The sequence below is a fragment of the Dromiciops gliroides genome, chromosome 1, assembly GCF_019393635.1.
Source record: "Dromiciops gliroides isolate mDroGli1 chromosome 1, mDroGli1.pri, whole genome shotgun sequence".
Lineage (NCBI taxonomy): Eukaryota > Metazoa > Chordata > Mammalia > Microbiotheria > Microbiotheriidae > Dromiciops > Dromiciops gliroides.
Window position 1 is genome coordinate 457,952,782 of NC_057861.1, and position 17,441 is coordinate 457,970,222.

The 17,441-nt window shown below is 37.0% G+C and overlaps 1 protein-coding gene across 6 annotated transcripts in view; it reads right to left on the bottom strand.

Moving 5' to 3' along the window:
* The window catches only part of MCTP1 (multiple C2 and transmembrane domain containing 1), a 793,635-nt gene that overhangs the window by 259,252 nt on the left and 516,942 nt on the right, over window positions 1-17,441 (bottom strand). For all 6 annotated transcript variants that reach the window (XM_044001060.1, XM_044001042.1, XM_044001050.1 and 3 more), the window contains 2 exons: window positions 5,711-5,897; window positions 903-996 (listed from right to left, as the gene is read on the bottom strand). In XM_044001060.1, the coding sequence (XP_043856995.1) occupies window positions 903-996; window positions 5,711-5,897 (281 nt within the window). The remainder of the gene's footprint in view (window positions 1-902; window positions 997-5,710; window positions 5,898-17,441) is intronic.

Below are 17,441 nucleotides of genomic sequence, written 5' to 3' on the forward strand. Positions count from 1 at the left end.
TTCAAAGCCATTCTTTTAAAGGATAGTTTTGTAAGCATATTTCCATAAATACCAAAGAAAGACTTTCTTTAGGCAACATAAGATCTGCCACAAAGCTACATTGTCAGTTATGTTTACTGACCATTCTGAGAATGGTTCTTTTAATTAATGGTGAAAATACCCCCAAATTCCCTGGAAAATGAAACAAATGTTATTAGGGGGAAAATATAGTCAAAAATCTGACTTGATTAATTTTAATTTTAATTTTAGAAAATGCAGAAATAGCCACTGTCAGATCTTTTCTCACATCTAATAGCCACACACACACACACACAGAAAGAATGCTCTCAACTTGAAGTTCATGAAACCCCACTGATCCTTGGTCCCCTTCAGACCTTTGCCTTGGAGAACGAATCTACAGCAACAGCAGACACCCTGTGCAGGTCCACACAATTCCATGAGAAAATACCCTGGAGGTAGAACTCTTTTTGCATTGCCTAAGCTGAAGCTAACTCATTCAATGTCCCCCAAATTGGCCCACATAATAAGGGAGTACCTTTCATCCATATATATTGGAGTTTAAGGAATCATATGGGAGAAAAGGTGATTTGGGAAAACATTTCCACATTTCCACTACCCCACTTCTGTCCCTGATAGCGTTCTCCTAGCCATATTGGGGTGTGATAAGGGGGAGAGTACCCTCTTGTTTCAAATACCCAGTCACAACATAAAGAGCTATGTGCCTCTCTTTTGTGTGTGTGGCTTCCTCCCCCCCCCCCTTTGTGACTACTGAAATTTAATTCTGGTCTTTGTTCCTTTTAAACATTTTATTTAGAGGCTATAGCCCAACTTGATGCAAATTTTAAAATTACTTAAAGTCAAGGACCTTTTTTTGTTCTTAGAGAAGTGACATAATTTCTTGCCTGTGACATCAGCTGCCATCAGCCCTTCGGCTCTGATGACTTTCACCTGGAGAAATCCTACATCCTTTACGTTGTGAAACATCCGCATTGGACTCTGAAAGACAACATTGTTGTTATTATTATCATCATCACCACCACCATCATAATCAAAAAAGATCCAGAAGGGGACTTTTCTGATAAGAGCTTGCAAACTTTAATGGACTCTGAAAATAATTGAAATGATTGGGAAAGACATTTGTGTTATTTCAATAATAATCTTCTACCAAAATAAAGGGAAAAAAGTATGAAGTGAAGATTGTAAAAATAAGAATACAAATTTATTTAGAATTAGTATAATAAACAAACATCTATCTAGAAGGCTAGAATAATAACGCATTTCACATCTAAGCATTTTTTCCCCATCTCATCTACCAATACAATCCCTGACAGTTTTTTTTTTTTAAGGAGCTACAGTTTTGAAGGAAATAATACTTGATGGTGGTCCTTAGTTGATGATTCATATATATCTTTGAGCTTTGTGGATCAAGGGGAAAATACAAATACCAAAATTTTACCTTTTTTTTTGCCTTTACTATTTATAATTTGCCTTTACTATTCTCTTTTTGGTGAGTTATAAAAAATAGGATGTGCTATACAAAAATAAAATTAACTCTTAAATAAGAAATTAACTGTCAAAATGATCTGGCTAAAAGCTAAAGATTAATTCAAGAGAAACCTGTAGGAATCTAATGTAAAATACATCTTATGTAATTTATTAACGTAATTTAAATTTGAATTTGCATAATAAATTCAAAACATCATTGATAGAAAGCTTCTTAAATCTATTTGATTCTAAATCTGTAATTCAAACAATGGAAAAGCAAGAAATTCAGACTCACAGAAAAGTTACTGAGAAATTTTTACAATCTATTATTTGTTACCAATAATAATAAAAAGAATTCTGGGGATTTAAAAAATTAATTGCCATCCTTGATTATAAGAAAAATACTTATTCAAGGATTTAGGAATCTTACTGATGGACATAAATACTAAGACAATAAAACCTTGGGAGAAACTTCAAATCTGGATTTATTTACTTATTTGCATTACATGATAGCTTGCCTCTGAAAAACAGTGATTTCCCCTCAACATATCAAATATACATCTTTATCAAATCTTCCAAATATTTTACAACCCAGGAAGGTAATGTATTTTTGCATGATAAAGTTACCTATTAAAATGTTGCCAATGAAAAGAGCATTGCCATCTTTTTTATTAATATTGTGAGAGTAGTGACAGGCAAAGCACATTCTGATATTAACTTTATAAGTCCCATCTGACTAGTCATTGTTTACAGTGAAGCTATGACCTTGGTAGAGTGAGATGAGAAAATACAGTTACATGTAATCTCATAACCTTACTTTTTTTTTTTTTAGAAAAGTGTTTATCACAAGGATTAACTTTTAATCCCTTTTAAAAGCATTAGTTTATCATCAGAAATCTGTTTAATCTACACATGACAGAGCTCAATGATAATACATTTCACCCTCTGTTTACATGCTTGCAAGTCGAAAGTTGGGGGGGGGGGTGGCAATTACAGAGACTGTACCATACTGATACACAGTGTTACAAAACAAATCTTAAGTAGAGAGGCTATAGGGGAGAAGAATGGATTTACCAAAAGGTTATAGGAGCTATTTAAAACAGGTTTCATTGTAGCTAAGACAAATAGGCCTAGTCCTGAAGCCTTAGAATTCTTTTCAGTGTTGGTAGCTCATTCCACAGACAGATTGCATGCTGATGCTTCAGTCCTGATACTCTTCTTCCTGTGTTTTGGGGGTAATTATTGTTTGAAGTTTTCATTTCCTCAAATCAGATGATTTTGAGTAATTTATTATAAATTTCAATAGCTTAGTCCCAGGACATATGATATTAGAGTAGGAGCTCTAAAGAGCAAATAACTTTAATATGTGAGCTTAAACATATAACTTTAAGTAATGATTTATCAGAAGATATTCCTGTCTTGTTATTTATGATTATTGTTGAAGGCCTCAAAACCTGGATGGCTTCTGAAGCCTGAAATTTCCATAGCAGAGGAATCTATGATTTGCTGTGAATCCTTTCAGCCCTCAATAGATGGGAAAAGATTGAAATGCTCTGGAGATGAGGCCTCTTTATTTTTTTAATGAAAGGCTGTATAATATATTTTCTGTATGGCTGCAGCAGCTGTCAGGGAGAGCATCTCAGTTCAGCTCTATTATGGGAGAAGCAATACCCCATCCTATGGCATCGAGATCCACTGAGGGGCCAGGACTGATTGACAGCTTGTCACCGTGACGTCTTATTCCATCTCTGTTATGGAGAAAATTAATGTCACACCACCCGCCTTATGACTCGCTGTCATCTTCGAACCGCTCACCTTTTATCAATGCTCTAAATAACATTTCAAGCCCATCGTCTCACGGTGGACAATCCGGTCAAGGGACATTAAATCGGATGACTGTGAAATGTCATAATAAAAATGGAATGCTAACAACTTCTTCTCTAAACTAGCTTCTCTGGTTTTTAAATGGTGACAAGGGGGAGCAAGGGTTCAGCACACCCGTTCTGAAAAGGTCATACAATCTCTCTTGGTCTGCTACCCAGTACTACTCTCCCCCTAACTGCTACCCACAAAAAAACAAGAAGAAAAGAAAAAAAAAAGAGGAAAAGATGTGGGGAAAAAGAAGAAGAATTAACAGTCTTTTTCTCAGACTTGGGTGCTCAAATAATGCTTTGCACCATAATGTCTATTTAATTTGTAGGGTTTTGATGCTCAACTACAAATGATTTAATGACTATAATGGAGTCAGTCCTGATATCAGGGTGATATCAGTTCATTTACTATCCAGAGCACAACAGGTGAGAAAAGTTAACTGAGAACCTTATTAGTATATGAAAAAAAAATTAGCTAACTGATGAAGCTTCCTCAGATAATCACCTCAATTATAAAAGTACATCTTATCTCAGGTAAAGCAGAGTTCTATCATTTCACAACGACTACAAGTTTTGAAATAAAATTGCATGTAGTCCCCTAATATATATATAGATGATTTAGATTCTAGGAACAGATAAGACTTGTTGGTTCTAGAAGTAACTTTCTCAAATAGCATATCTTGAGTTTCTCAGAAAGCATTCAACCTTGCAATACAATTATGAAAGCATATTATTAACACGGGTTAAAATGTATATGCTGAGTAATATTTGATCATCTTGCATTTTCACATAGAATTTTATATTTAATGTAAGAAGGAAAATATTTCATCACTTATATAGTACCATAAATAATGGGAAGTATTCACATTAAGAAGGGAAGTGACCAGTTTAATAAAGCCTATTCAAGGCAAAAAAAATGCAGTAATCATAACTGGGTAGATTATACCTAAATTTCTAAGCTAGCTATATGATTTAATGTATATCAGGATATTACTAAAATACTAATTCATCAAGTATGGCTTATACTTAGTCAAATTTTTATACTGCTATTAAAAAATTCATTTGACTATTTATGAAGATCATTCCATGGGAAGAGGAGTCTGTCTTAGTAGTACCCAAATTTGAAATAATTCTCATAATTATAATTATGTTTTCAAAAGATGGTGCATAATACCTTAGCTCTGGGTAGGTTTTAAAAAATATGATGTTTTGCCTTGCTAAGTCACCTCTATTAAACTGTGTTTATGATAACACTATTGGTGTGTGAGTTGTACAAGCATTAACAGACAGCTGATTCAGTGGAGATATCCAGAATAAATTTGCTGAAGCGCACATCCTGCTAATCTGTTTGAAGAATATTGTAGAGCATTAGTACCAGCACTTCATGTTATCTGCACAGGCTGATAAGGTACATCTTTATTAAATTCAGTTATTGAAAGGATGTCAGTCAGCGAATAGGAATATTTTAAAATCTAAAAAAAATTAAGCAGTTCTTTGTTAGTCAGAGCTTGGTTTAATGGTTGAGTGTCTAGAGAAGCCTCCTAAACACCTGGCAGCATTGTACAATAAAAGCTTTGTAATTTTAAGTGGAAAAGCTCCCCACCACCCCCATCCTTCAAGGGTAGTGAGACATTTACTTTTTAGTGCTTTCATTAACAATAAATGGTGGAGTAAGAGCTCCCCTCTCTGTTGCTTCAATAAAACTACATAATAGCTGCTTGACAGTGTGAGGATGCTGGGAAATAGAGCAATTTGGTTCAAAATATTTGGAATCGGGAAAATCTGATTCACGTCACTGTTTTGGGGATTTGCCACACAAACTCATTCTTCTGCAAGCAATCAAAAGGTGAGAACTCTTCTTTTCCAGCAAATTTACCAATAAGCAAAAGAGAGGGGTTTTTCCAGTCAGGTGAAAATGAAATCTATTCCTGTGTACTAAGTTACCACAACCTACCCATGATCATAAGTGACATTAAACTCCATTTCACTTGGGAAGAAAGAATACAAAGTTATTTGCAACTCATTTAGAAATTCATTTAGAAAATAAAGTAATAAATCCATTCCTTTGTGTTGGTGGGACTCTTGTAAAATCACAGAATAAAAATCATAGGATTTGAACTAAAAGAAGGCACCTGAGAGATCACCAGCCCCTTCATACAACAACAAATGATAAAACTGCTGATACAGAAAGAGTGAAGCCCTTGGAGTCTCTGAGCTTTGTGTTTTTCCTTATCCCTTGGACAGGATGTGTTCTCAGCAATGCTTCTGACACTGCAGGTAAATTATTTACATATTCTTCTGGTCATGTATGAACCTGGGAAGATGAGTGTTACATACATGAGGTAGATACCTACATATCTCTTTAATATTGCTTCTCGTTCCTTCTGGTCCTCCAAGGAGTTTACAGAGAGGTCAGATATACTGACGGTAGCAGAGGCTGTCAAGGTGACCAGCAGCACTAGATGTCCTTCGCCCTCTTCCAGCTGTAACTCCAGCTTGTGAGTCTGTTCTCTACTGAGGACTGACAGGTCGATCTGGCACCTAGAAACAAACATTTTGAATCAGCAAGTGGCTTTCTTCCTCAGATCAAACGGCAGCAGTGCAGGCCAATATGCTCAGAGCTATGTGAAAAATAAATCAGTGAAAATTTTTTTTTCTTCCCTGGCCATTGGAAGGATTTATCTTTCTATTGAGCAATATCTCTTTCTAGCATTCAGACTCATCACAATACTCTATTATCTTTGAGTTTTCCCTGAAAGAGAAAGGGTGAGCTATGTTTTCTGACTTAATTACTTCCCAATTTTTAGGGTCCCCAGTCTCAAAGCTCACAATGACAGAAAAGATCCTTATGTTTGTGGGATTTGACCTAGAGAAAGATTGGAGAATTGAAACCCGCAGTAAAAAGCCTAAGGGAGCAAATCCACTGGCACAAACTGAGGAGGAGTTAGCAAAACACCACAGTTAGAATATGCCTATCTCCCTACTTCTTTTCCTCCAATATTCATTGAGCAGTGGATTGGAATCCATATTATCACTGTGGAAAGTGCTTAAATTTTAAAAATGTCAATATATTCAAAGTAACTCATGTAAATCTAAATACAAATCAACTAAAACATATGCAAATGGTAGGATGTGATTATGCACGACACTTGTTTCCCAGCAGTTACATCCTGCAGTAGCCCCCCCCCATCTCCTCTTCTAGATGCCACTCTCACCTTGCAAACTCTTTTCATAAAAATGTCAATTGATTTTGAAGAGAAAGATAATGTGGTGACCGCAAGGCCAATAAAGTGAGAGGAAGGTGGCAGACATGAATAAATAGGCATTTAAAGATAGGAAATAGCCAATTACAAGAATAAATATGGTCCCATAAACTGAGTGTTAGGCTATCTGGAACGGATTAAATTCTTGTCTCTCCTGTTCGTCCTCCCCCACTCCATCCTTCCTTATTCTCTATTGTTTAGCTGTAAAAATTAAACTGTGAATAGGGGCTACAATGTTCCTGATAGTTCTCAGCTATTTGCTCTAGCAATTTCACAGTCATCTAAGTTTGACACTTGACTTACATTCTGTATATTAAGTAACAAGTAGGGACAGAAGGGAATTGGCAAAGATGGGAATAGAAGAATAAAAGTGATGGTCAATGACAGAGATGTTTGTATACACTGGAGTCTCATGGTTAAGATGACAAGAACCTAGAACTATCTTTATAACAAGAAAAGATGCACTGCACCTAAAAGTAAAATGTCATATTGAATTACTATCATTTCAAATAAAAAGCACATATTCACATATTGTCTCTTTCTTGAATTCCATTTGCAAGTAAGTGCTTACTAGACATTTACGATGTCCTTAGTTTTTTTGTCTCTGGATTCTGCTAATGTACTGAATATTCTTGTCAACAACAGAGATCGCGTGCATGTCAAAATATCAGCTGGCCAAACCATACTGCAGAACCTCTATCTTCTCATTAAGGGGGACTCTTCTAATATGGATACCTCTCTGAAGAGTTTTAATCGCTTAAAACTCATTTCATGAATTATAGTAGTACCATATTTAACATGAGAGAGAACTGTCCAGTAGAGGGCTTTGACCAGATGATGCTATGCCATGGCAGATTTCAGAGGCTCTTAGATTTCATCAGAAAGCCTAGGTTTGAATTATTTCTCTGATATTCACCGAAACACTCAAATGTGTCAAACTTTTGGCCTTATTTGTTTCCTTATCTGTGAAATGAAGTGGGCTAGGGAATTAAAGCAAATGATCAATGAGGTTTTTGGACTCTTCCTTTACCCTGAACATTCTATAAGTCATGGAATAACTCAAACCTTCTGGGATATCAATGTCCTATTTATGATGTTTCTTATATGCCAAATCAAGTATCATGAGTAATATGCATAAATGGGGGCATGAATTTTAAAAAATATATATTTTATTTTTCCAGTTACAAGTAAAAACAATTTTTATCATTCTTTTGTTTTTGCAGGGCAATGGGGGTTAAGTGACTTGCCTAGGGTCACACTGCTAGTAAGTGTCAAGTGTCTGAGGCTGGATTTGAACTCAGGTACTCCTGACTCCAGGGCCGTTGCTTTATCCACTGCGCCACCTAGCTGCCCCCTTATTGTTCATTTTTAAAAATTGAGTTCCAAATTCTCTCCTCTCCCTCACTTCCCTTCTCATTGAGAAGGCATTTATAAAATTTGATATAGGTTATACATAAATTGTCATCAATTACATATTTTCATGTTAGTCATGTTGTAAAAGAAAATACAGACCTTTCCCCCCCAAAACCCCAAGAAAAATAAAGTACAAAAAAGTATGCTTTGATGTGCATTCAGTCTCCATCATTTCTTTCTTTAGAGAAGGATAGCATATATATATATATAAATAATCATAAGTCCTTCAGAATTGTCTTAACTCATTGTACTGCTGAGAAAAGCTAAATCATCCACGGTTGAGCATTGTACAATAATGTTTCTCTGTATGAGGTTCTCCTGATTCTTCTCACTTCACTTTTCATCAGTTCATGTAAATCTTTCCAGGAAACTGCATTCTTAATACTTTCCAGTCAAGTGCTTTAGGATATCATTTGAAAAATCTTCCTGGTTGCTTTTAATATCTTTTTCGCCAAGGGTCTCCTCATATTAGCATCATAATAATTGTATAAAGATAAGAAATGAAGTATATGGGTCAGTAGTTACTGTTATTCTCCCAGTTGCCTTACAAAATGAGGTACCCTCACATTTCCCCCCAAGCCTTTGGCATCTTCCTCTCTAGAAAAAACCTGTAGAATTGACTGTTCCATGATCTCAAAATTGTGTTACCTACAACATGGACAATTGCATATGTTTGGTTATAGTGCAGCTCCTGTTTTTCTTCAGTGCTATTTCCACTTCTTCATGTAGCACATAGTGGGACTATAATGTTAGGGACAGGTGTTGTGGCTATCCTTGATGGTAAAAAGAATTTATGGAAACTTATCCAGATCTTTTCCCTTTTTTGCTTTTTCATTGTACCTTTTTCATGTTTCTGCTTAAGGGTTCTTGAAGGGTAACTATCTAGTTGCTTTTTTCACTGAACTTTTTCTAAATGTATCTCTTCACTGATTCTTTTTTTTTTTTTTTTTGCGGGGCAATGAGGGTTAAGTGACTTGCCCAGGATCACACAGCTATTAAGTGTCAAGTATCTGAGACTGGATTTGAACTCAGGTCCTCCTGAATCCAGGGCCGGTGCTTTATCCACTGTACCACCTAGCTGCCCCCCTCTTCACTGATTCTTAGGATGTTTGAAAGGATAATACTGCTCATAATTTTTGACCATTCTCTTCCATAAGATTATTCTAAATGACTTTACATTATAAACTGGCATTGTCCTTGATTACCATATCTCTTTATTTGGCAAGGTGACCAAGTGTCTGATGACTGAAGTAGTTTCTAGTGTCTTTTGCCATGTCTACCTTATGGCAAATGATTTATACTGTTTAAATTTCCTTTTGAAATTATGATAATCCATATAGATATATAGTATTTTATCCATTTTCCATTTGTTGCAAGCAACAGCTTGCTTAAATGAAGCTGCATTCCACTCAATGGCATTACATATTTTCTTATTTTTACTCTTTTTTTCACTTGGTATTGATTTTGATCTTTGCTATAACAAGTAGGGAGTATGACATTATATAGCTTATTCACAAATGAAACTCATATTGGTAACTAAGTATTTCCTCTGTTTGGCATTTAAATCTCTTAATAGTCTGGCCTCTTCCAAATTTTCTAGTCTTCTTTATGGTACAGCCATACTGGCCCTTCTGCTGTGTTTCACACATCCAACTCCATCTCCATCTTCTTGCTTTTGCAATGGCTGATTGCTATGGCTGGAATGCTCTCCATTCCCTATCCCCACCCTCCTTGCTTCTTGGAATCCCTAGCTTCCTTTCTGATCCTCTATACCAGCTACCAATGTTCTCTCTAACTCCATTGTATTCATTTTTCTTTTTGTGGGGCAATGAGGGTTAAGTGACTTACCCAGGGTCACACAGCTAGTGTCAAGTGTCTGAGGCCGAATTTGAACTCAGGTCCTCCTGACTCCAGGGCTGGTGCTTTATCCACTGCACCACCTAGCTGCCCCCTTGTATTCATTTTTATATACTTTTATGTATATGTTGTCTCCCTCATTATAATCTAAGCTTCTAGAGGATAGGAAATAGTTTACTTTTGTCTTTGTATCTCCAAATGCTTACCATAGTCTCTGACATATAATAGGTGATTAATAAATACTTATAAATTAGTTGATTGATTATTGGGTCATTCTTCATGCAATATTTATGAAGTTGATTTTTTTTCTGTATCCAAGGATAAGACCTTACATTTATCTCTATGAGATTCAACTTAATAGATTCACCTAAAGATTCTGGCCTATCAGTATCTCTTTGATTTGCAATCCACTATGGAGTTTTTATCATTGTCCAATTGTGTTCGACTCTTCATGGCCCTATGGACACCAATGCTGTCGATGGTTTTGTCTTGGCAAAGACACTGGAATGGTTTGCCATTTCCTTCTCCAGAGAATTAAGGCAAACAGACGTTAAGTGATGTGCCCAGGGTCATACAGCTAGAAAGTGTCTGAGGCTGGATTTGAAGTCAGGTCTTCCTGACTCCAGGCCTAGCATAATATACACTGGGCCACCTAGATGCTTCTTAGATAGACAGAGGTTAAAAAATTTGTCCAGGGTCACACAGCTAGCAAGTGTCTAAGACATCATTTGAACTCAGGTCTTCCTGACTCCAGGCCCAAAACTCTATCCACTGAGTCACCTCACGGCCTCAGTATGGAGCTAACCCTCTTAGATTTGTATTATTTGCCAACTGGATAAGTATGTCATCTATGCTTTTATCCAAATCACTGATAAAAATATTAAGAAGCAGAGAACCAAGCACAGATATCTGGGGGACTCCATTGAAGAGTTTCTATTTATTTGTATTCAGCCATTCATACTCTTATCACCTCTTACCTGGACTATAGCTTTCTTTTTTTTAAAATAAAATTTTCCCCAATTATCAATTTATTTCCCCTATTATCATTTGTTTTTCTCCTTCTTTCCTCCTACTCCCTATTGAAAAAAAGAAGAAAAGCTAGAGCATTGTAAAAATAAACATAGTCAAGCAAAACAAATCCCCACATTGGCCTTTGGACTATAGCTTCCTAACTGGTTTTCACCTCATGTCTCTCCTAACTCCAATCCATTCTTCACTCAGGTGCCAAGGTGATTTTACTAAGGTTCGGGTCTGACCAAGTCACCTCTCCCCCACTAAATAAACTCCAATGGCTCCCTATTATAACTAGGATAAAACTAAAGCCCCTAGTTCAGTATTTAAAGCTCTTCACTCCCTTCCTACTCTTTCAATTTCTTGTACTTTCCTCTAATCTATCCACTCTACACTAGCATACTAGATTTTCATTTCACAGGACCACTGGAATTTTGGTTTGGTTGTCTCTCATCCCTGGACTGTTCTTCTCCCTTACCTCTACATCTCAGTTTCTCTGGCTTCCTTCAAGAAAAAGCTCAAATCCTAACTCTTTTACAAAGTCTTTCCTCATCTCTCCCAGTTGCTAGTACCTTCCTCTCTCAGGTAGTCTTCCATTTATTCAGCACATATCTTATAACTTGGTTATTTACAATCTACCTCCCTCATTATCATCTGGGAACCTTGAGCGTAGGGTCCATTTTTGCCTTTCTTTGTACTCTCAGCACTTGGCAGGATACCTGGAACACAGGAAGTGCTAAAATAAATGCTTCTCACCTGACTGAAATGCCCACAAAGAAAACAAAGACAGGAAAAATATTTGGACAAGATCAATCATACAGAAGACATCTGTGCTGGAGGTAACACAATTGTGAAGGACTGATTCTTAAGGTACCTAAGGAGATACATTTTTGCAAAAAACCAAATAAACATACAAATAAAAACAACCTTGGACCTAATGAATGTAATGGGAAAAAAAAGATTGATTGAAAGAAGATCAACAATTTCCAATCAATCAAAAAGCATTTACTAAGAACTCACTATGTACCAGGTAAGGTGCTAGGGATAGAAAGGTAAAACTCCATCCAATTAGTTGCCCTACATAAATAAACACTTTCCTAAGCTTTCATTTTTTTTTTAAAAGGAAAACTCTTTCAAGTCATGGACAAAATGTTTCAGAAACACAATCATTGTACAAGGCAGGCCCTACTTTAAGACAAAAGAACATATTGATTTTTTAAAATAAATAGCCACATCGACTTTCCTTAGAAATCAAAAAAGTTTATATTGAGATAGGAAAAATAAGAAGAAAAAGTAAAGAATCAAAGAACTAATCCATTTAATTTACTGATGATTAAAATAACTAGCCACTACTACCATCATAATTTTGATAACCTCAAAGAAAATACATAGATTTCTTCAATCAAACATACCAAAAAAATAACAAGCATCAGTATAAATCTAAATAGCAAATGTATGATACATTTTTATAGGAAATATATATATATATATATACACTTTAGAATGAGAATTCATTGGATCACTCCAATCACTATGACTTCCCACCACCTACCAATCTACACTTCCTAGGTGGGATCCACAAAGATTAAAAAAATAAAGACAGAAGGAGCACTGGATTTGGAGTTGAAGGACCTGGATTCAAATTCATTTACTACCTGTGTGACTTTGGGCAAGCCAAACAACTTTTCTAGGACTTGCCTATAAAATGAGTTTCCCTGTCTATAAAATAAAGTAGCTATACAGGATGACCTTTTAAGGATACAGAGTTGGATAGAATATTCATAGTTTCTCTCTCCCTCCCCCACCTTCCTCCCTCTCCCTATATATGTTTATATAAGTATATACATATTACCTTTGCATATAATACACACATACACACACACACATATATATACACATACATAGAGAATATGTACATTTGTGTATATACAACTATACATACATATATATGTATATATAAACACATACACAGAGAAAGAGAGAGAGAGAGAGAGAGAGAGAGAGAGAGAGAGAGAATATTTACAACAAATAAGCATTGAGTTGGTCCAAGAATTAAAGGGAGTAGAGGAGTGAGCTGGATTACTTTTGGGAAATAGCAAAAATTATTTATGATCTCAGAATTCTTCCTGAAATCAAGGCCATGTTGGGTTTTTTTTGGGGGGGGGGTAGAGAATTTTTTTTTTTTGCGAGGCAATGGGGGTTAAGTGACTTGCCCAGGGTCACACAGCTAGTAAGTGTCAAGTGTCTGAGGCCGGATTTGAACTCAGGTACTCCTGAATCCAGGGCCAGCACTTTATCCACTGCGCCCATTTTTTTTTTAACAATAATATTTTCTTGGTATTATTGTATGGTTATGAAAATTGGGACATGGAAATCTCTGAAGGACTGAAAATGAATATCACCCAGACAGAGAGCAATGGAAAAGTTCATGGTGTATATGAGGTTACCACATATTATAAGCAGGGAATTACAAAGAAGAAGAATAAAAGCAGGTAACAAAGATATATATGAGAGAAAAAAAGAAGATGGATTGGTCATGGAGCGAATGAGAAATAAGCAATGAATAACCCATGTGTTCCATTGGTATCTTTGCAATGTCAAAAGAAAGTGGGGAAGGCTTTCGCATAGAAATGCTTTAGTGAATTTATTGTAGGATACAGATAAGAGTTAAGGATGGGCAGGGAAGAATGGCTTGTACTATGCATTATTGGAAAGAATATTCACATTGATAAAATTACATTTTAGCATATTTTTGCAGATTGTCAATTTCATTTAAATCTGCAATTTTCTAACATATTGTGCAAAGTGGCTTCTGGTAATTCTTGATATTTTATTTAGCCTTTGTGAATTAATTTGTTTTAGATTCCAAAACTTCATTTTCCTTTTTTTTTTGATCAAGTGAGCAAATGCTTTGTCAATTTTATTAAGTGTTACTACATTAGTATGATGAGGAAGACAGATGAAGAAACTACCTCTACTAAGGGATATGGGCACTTGCTTTGCAACTTAAAATTTTAGAAAGTTGCCTTAGGCCCTGAGAGGTTAAGTGATTTGCCCATGGTCTCATAGGCAGTATATGCCAGAGATGGTACTTGGACCCAGGTTTTCCAGACTCCAAAGTCAGGTCTTTTCACACTGCATACCAGTTATCTGAGCTTTGGAAACAAACAAACAACAGCTCTTTGTTCTGGTTAAATTGCTTTAAAAGTTTTTTCAATTCTATGTATTTCAGTCAATAGTCAATAGTCAGCTACTATGTTCCAGGCACTGTGCTAAGCACTAAGGATACAAAAAGAGACAAAATATAGCTTCAGCCCTCAAGGAACTCAAAATCTCATGGGGGAGATATTTGTTGATGTTCAGTCATTGCAGTCATGGCTGACTCTTTGTGAACCCATTTGGGGTTTTCTTGGAAAAGATACTGGAGTGGTTTGCCATTTCCTTCTCCAGCTTTTTTACAGATGTGGAAACTGAGGCAAACAAGGTTAAGTAACTTACCTAGGGTCACAAAGTAAATATCTGAGGCTAGATTTTGATTCGGGTCTTTAGGCCATGTGCTCCTGGCTGGAGGAGGTAACAAGCAAACAAAGATGTACATAGGAAGTTATATATAGGATGAATAGTAAATACTTAACAGAAGGGAGCCATTGGAATTAAGAGGAGTTAGAGAAGGCTTCCTATAGAAAGTAGGATTTTAGTTGAGACTTAAAGGAAACCAGGGAAGCCAGTAGGCAGAATTGAGGATGAAGAACATTCCAGGCATGGGGGACAGCCAGAAAAAATGTCCAGATCCAAGAGATGGCATGTGATGTCCATGGAACAGCAAGGAGTCCACTTTCAATCAACTGAAGAGTATGGGACAGGGAATAAAGTGTCAGAAGACTGGAAAGGTAGGAGGGGGTTAGGTTATGAAAGGCTTTGAACACCAAGTAGAAGATTTTGTACTTTATTCTGGAGGTGATAGGAAGTCAAGGGAGTTTCTTGAATGGGGTGTGGAGAGAAGTGAAACAGTAGGATCTGTGCTTTAGGAAAATCATTTTAGTGGCCAAATGAAGGATGGATTGGAATGGGGAGAGACTTGAGGCAGGCAGACCCACCAGCAGACTATAGTAATAGCCCAGGTGTGAGGTAAAGAGGACCTGAACTAGGGTAATAACAGTGTCAGAGCAGAAAAGGGGATATATTTGAGAAATGTTCCAAAAGTGAAATTGGCAAAAGATTAGCTATTGGGGTGGGGTGAGAGTTAGTGTGGAATCCAGGATGACTCCTAGGTTGCTATCCTGAGGGATTGGAAGGGTAGATGACATTTCTTTTTACAGTAACAGGGAAGGTAGGAATAGGGGAAAGAGATTTAGTTCTGTTTTGGCCATGTTGAGATTAAGATGTCTACTGAACATCCAGTTTAAGATGTCTGAGGGGCAGTTTGGAGATATGAGACTGGAGGTACTCAGAGTAGTTAGGGCAAGATAGGTAGATTTGAGAATCATCATAGAGATGGTAATTTGGTAATTAAATTAAATAGAATATAGAGATGGAAAAATTGGGATTTAATAGGATCACTTGGGCAGATAGAGGGGTGAGCCTTGGTAAGGAGTAGGGACAATTCTTCATATAAGTCTAGGAGGAGATAGTGTCAGAAAGCATCTGAGGGATGTAAAATGAAGAAGATGGGAGAAGAGATGTCATGGAAAATGGCCTCTATTTTTTCTTATAAAGTATGAAGTAGGTTTCTCAGTTCAGAAGGTAAGGGTAGAGGAATCATAGAAGGTTTGAGGAGTGATAAAAGGTATACAAAAACTTCTGTGGAGATTGAGAGAATGATTTCATTAGGGAGGCATAATAGGAATGCCTAGAAACAGTGAGGGCCCAGTTGAGGTTGTGTAACACAAGTTTGTAGTGGATCCTGTCAAAATGATTGATTTTCTTTCACCTTTGTTTTAGCAGCACATGTATGGGAGCATAGGTATTGGATGGTTAGAGTAAGCCAAGGCTGAAGTTTGACAGGGCACAACTGGCAATGTAATAATGGGACTAGAAACACAAGAGAAGAGGACAGTATAGAGGTGAACTGGTTCACTAAGGGGTTGATATGGAGGGGGGAAGGAATGACAAGTGCAAGGGAGATGAGAAGTTGAGGTATTGGAGGTCACTGTGTGGATAAAGAGTAGGGTTATATAATGGCAGACATAGGGTGAGGTGAAAAACCAATAGATTATGGCCAGATAAAGAGTTTCAGAATTCTTGAAGATGGAGGTGGTACATTTTTGGAGGATGACAAGATCAAAGGTATGACCATCTTTGTGTGTGGCTGACATGGGGTGGAGGAATAGGTGAGAGGAACTGAGTAGTTAGGATGTTTGAGGAATTAATATGTATGTTGAAGTCCATAAGCATGAGGGCAGGAATTGAGAGGCAGGATCAAGATGGAGGAGAAAAGGCAGGAAGTTGTCTGCATTCACTCCAAGTTTCCCTCAAGACAACATTAAATCAAGCCTAAAAATGAATTCTGGAGCAACAAAACCCACAAAAGGACAGGATGAAACAATTTTGCAGCCAAAGATATCTTAGAAGTACTTAAGGAAAGGTCTGTCTCACTTGGGTAAAAGGGGAGAGCAGCCCAAGTCAGTGGGTAGTCCCTAGACCCAGTATAGTTCAGCAACTGAGGCCCTGCGGTCCCAGCTCAGCAGGCCAGCAGCACAGCAGACCAGCTGTGAGGCCTCCAATCCAGAGTAGTAGGTGAGCTGCCAGCCCTGGAGTCCCCTGGCAAACAGGTAGGCCAGAAGCACTGGAGGCCCCCATGCAACAAGCCAGTGACCAGGCCTGTGGTTCCCAGTGCAAGAATCTTGAGACAAAGCCCTCTGTGACCCAGGAGCAATCTGAACTTTAAAAGATAATAAATAGGCTGGAAAATGAGCGACATGCCTCCAAGCCCCTGACCATAGAAAGCTACTATGGCAACATGGGAGATCAAAATACAAAATCAGAAGAGGACAATGTCAAAACATCTACATGTGAAGCCTCAAGGAGAAATATGATTTGGGTTTCAAGCCCAAAAAGTCTTCTTGAAAGAGCTCAAAAAGGATTTTAAAAATCAAATAAGAGAGGTAGAAGAAAAATTGGGAAAAGAAATAAAAGTTATATAATAGAATCATGAAAAAAGCGTCAACAGGGGCGGCTAGGTGGCACAGTGGATAAAACACTGGCCCTGGATTCAGGAGTACCTGAGTTCAAATCCGGCCTCAGACACTTGACACTTACTAGCTGTGTGACCCTGGCAAGTCACTTAACCCCCATTGCCCCGCAAAAAAAAAAAAAAAAAGAGTCAACAGCTTGGTAAAGGAAGCTTGGTAAAGGAAATTCCTTTATAAAGCAGAATTAGCCTAGTAGAAAAGGATGTACAGAAGCTAATTGAAGACAATAATTCCTTAAAAATTAGAATTGAGCAAGTGGAAGCTAATGACTCTATGAAACATCAAGAATCACTCAAACAAAATCAAAGGAATGAAAAGATAAAAGAATATGTAAAAAAAAAACCCTCATT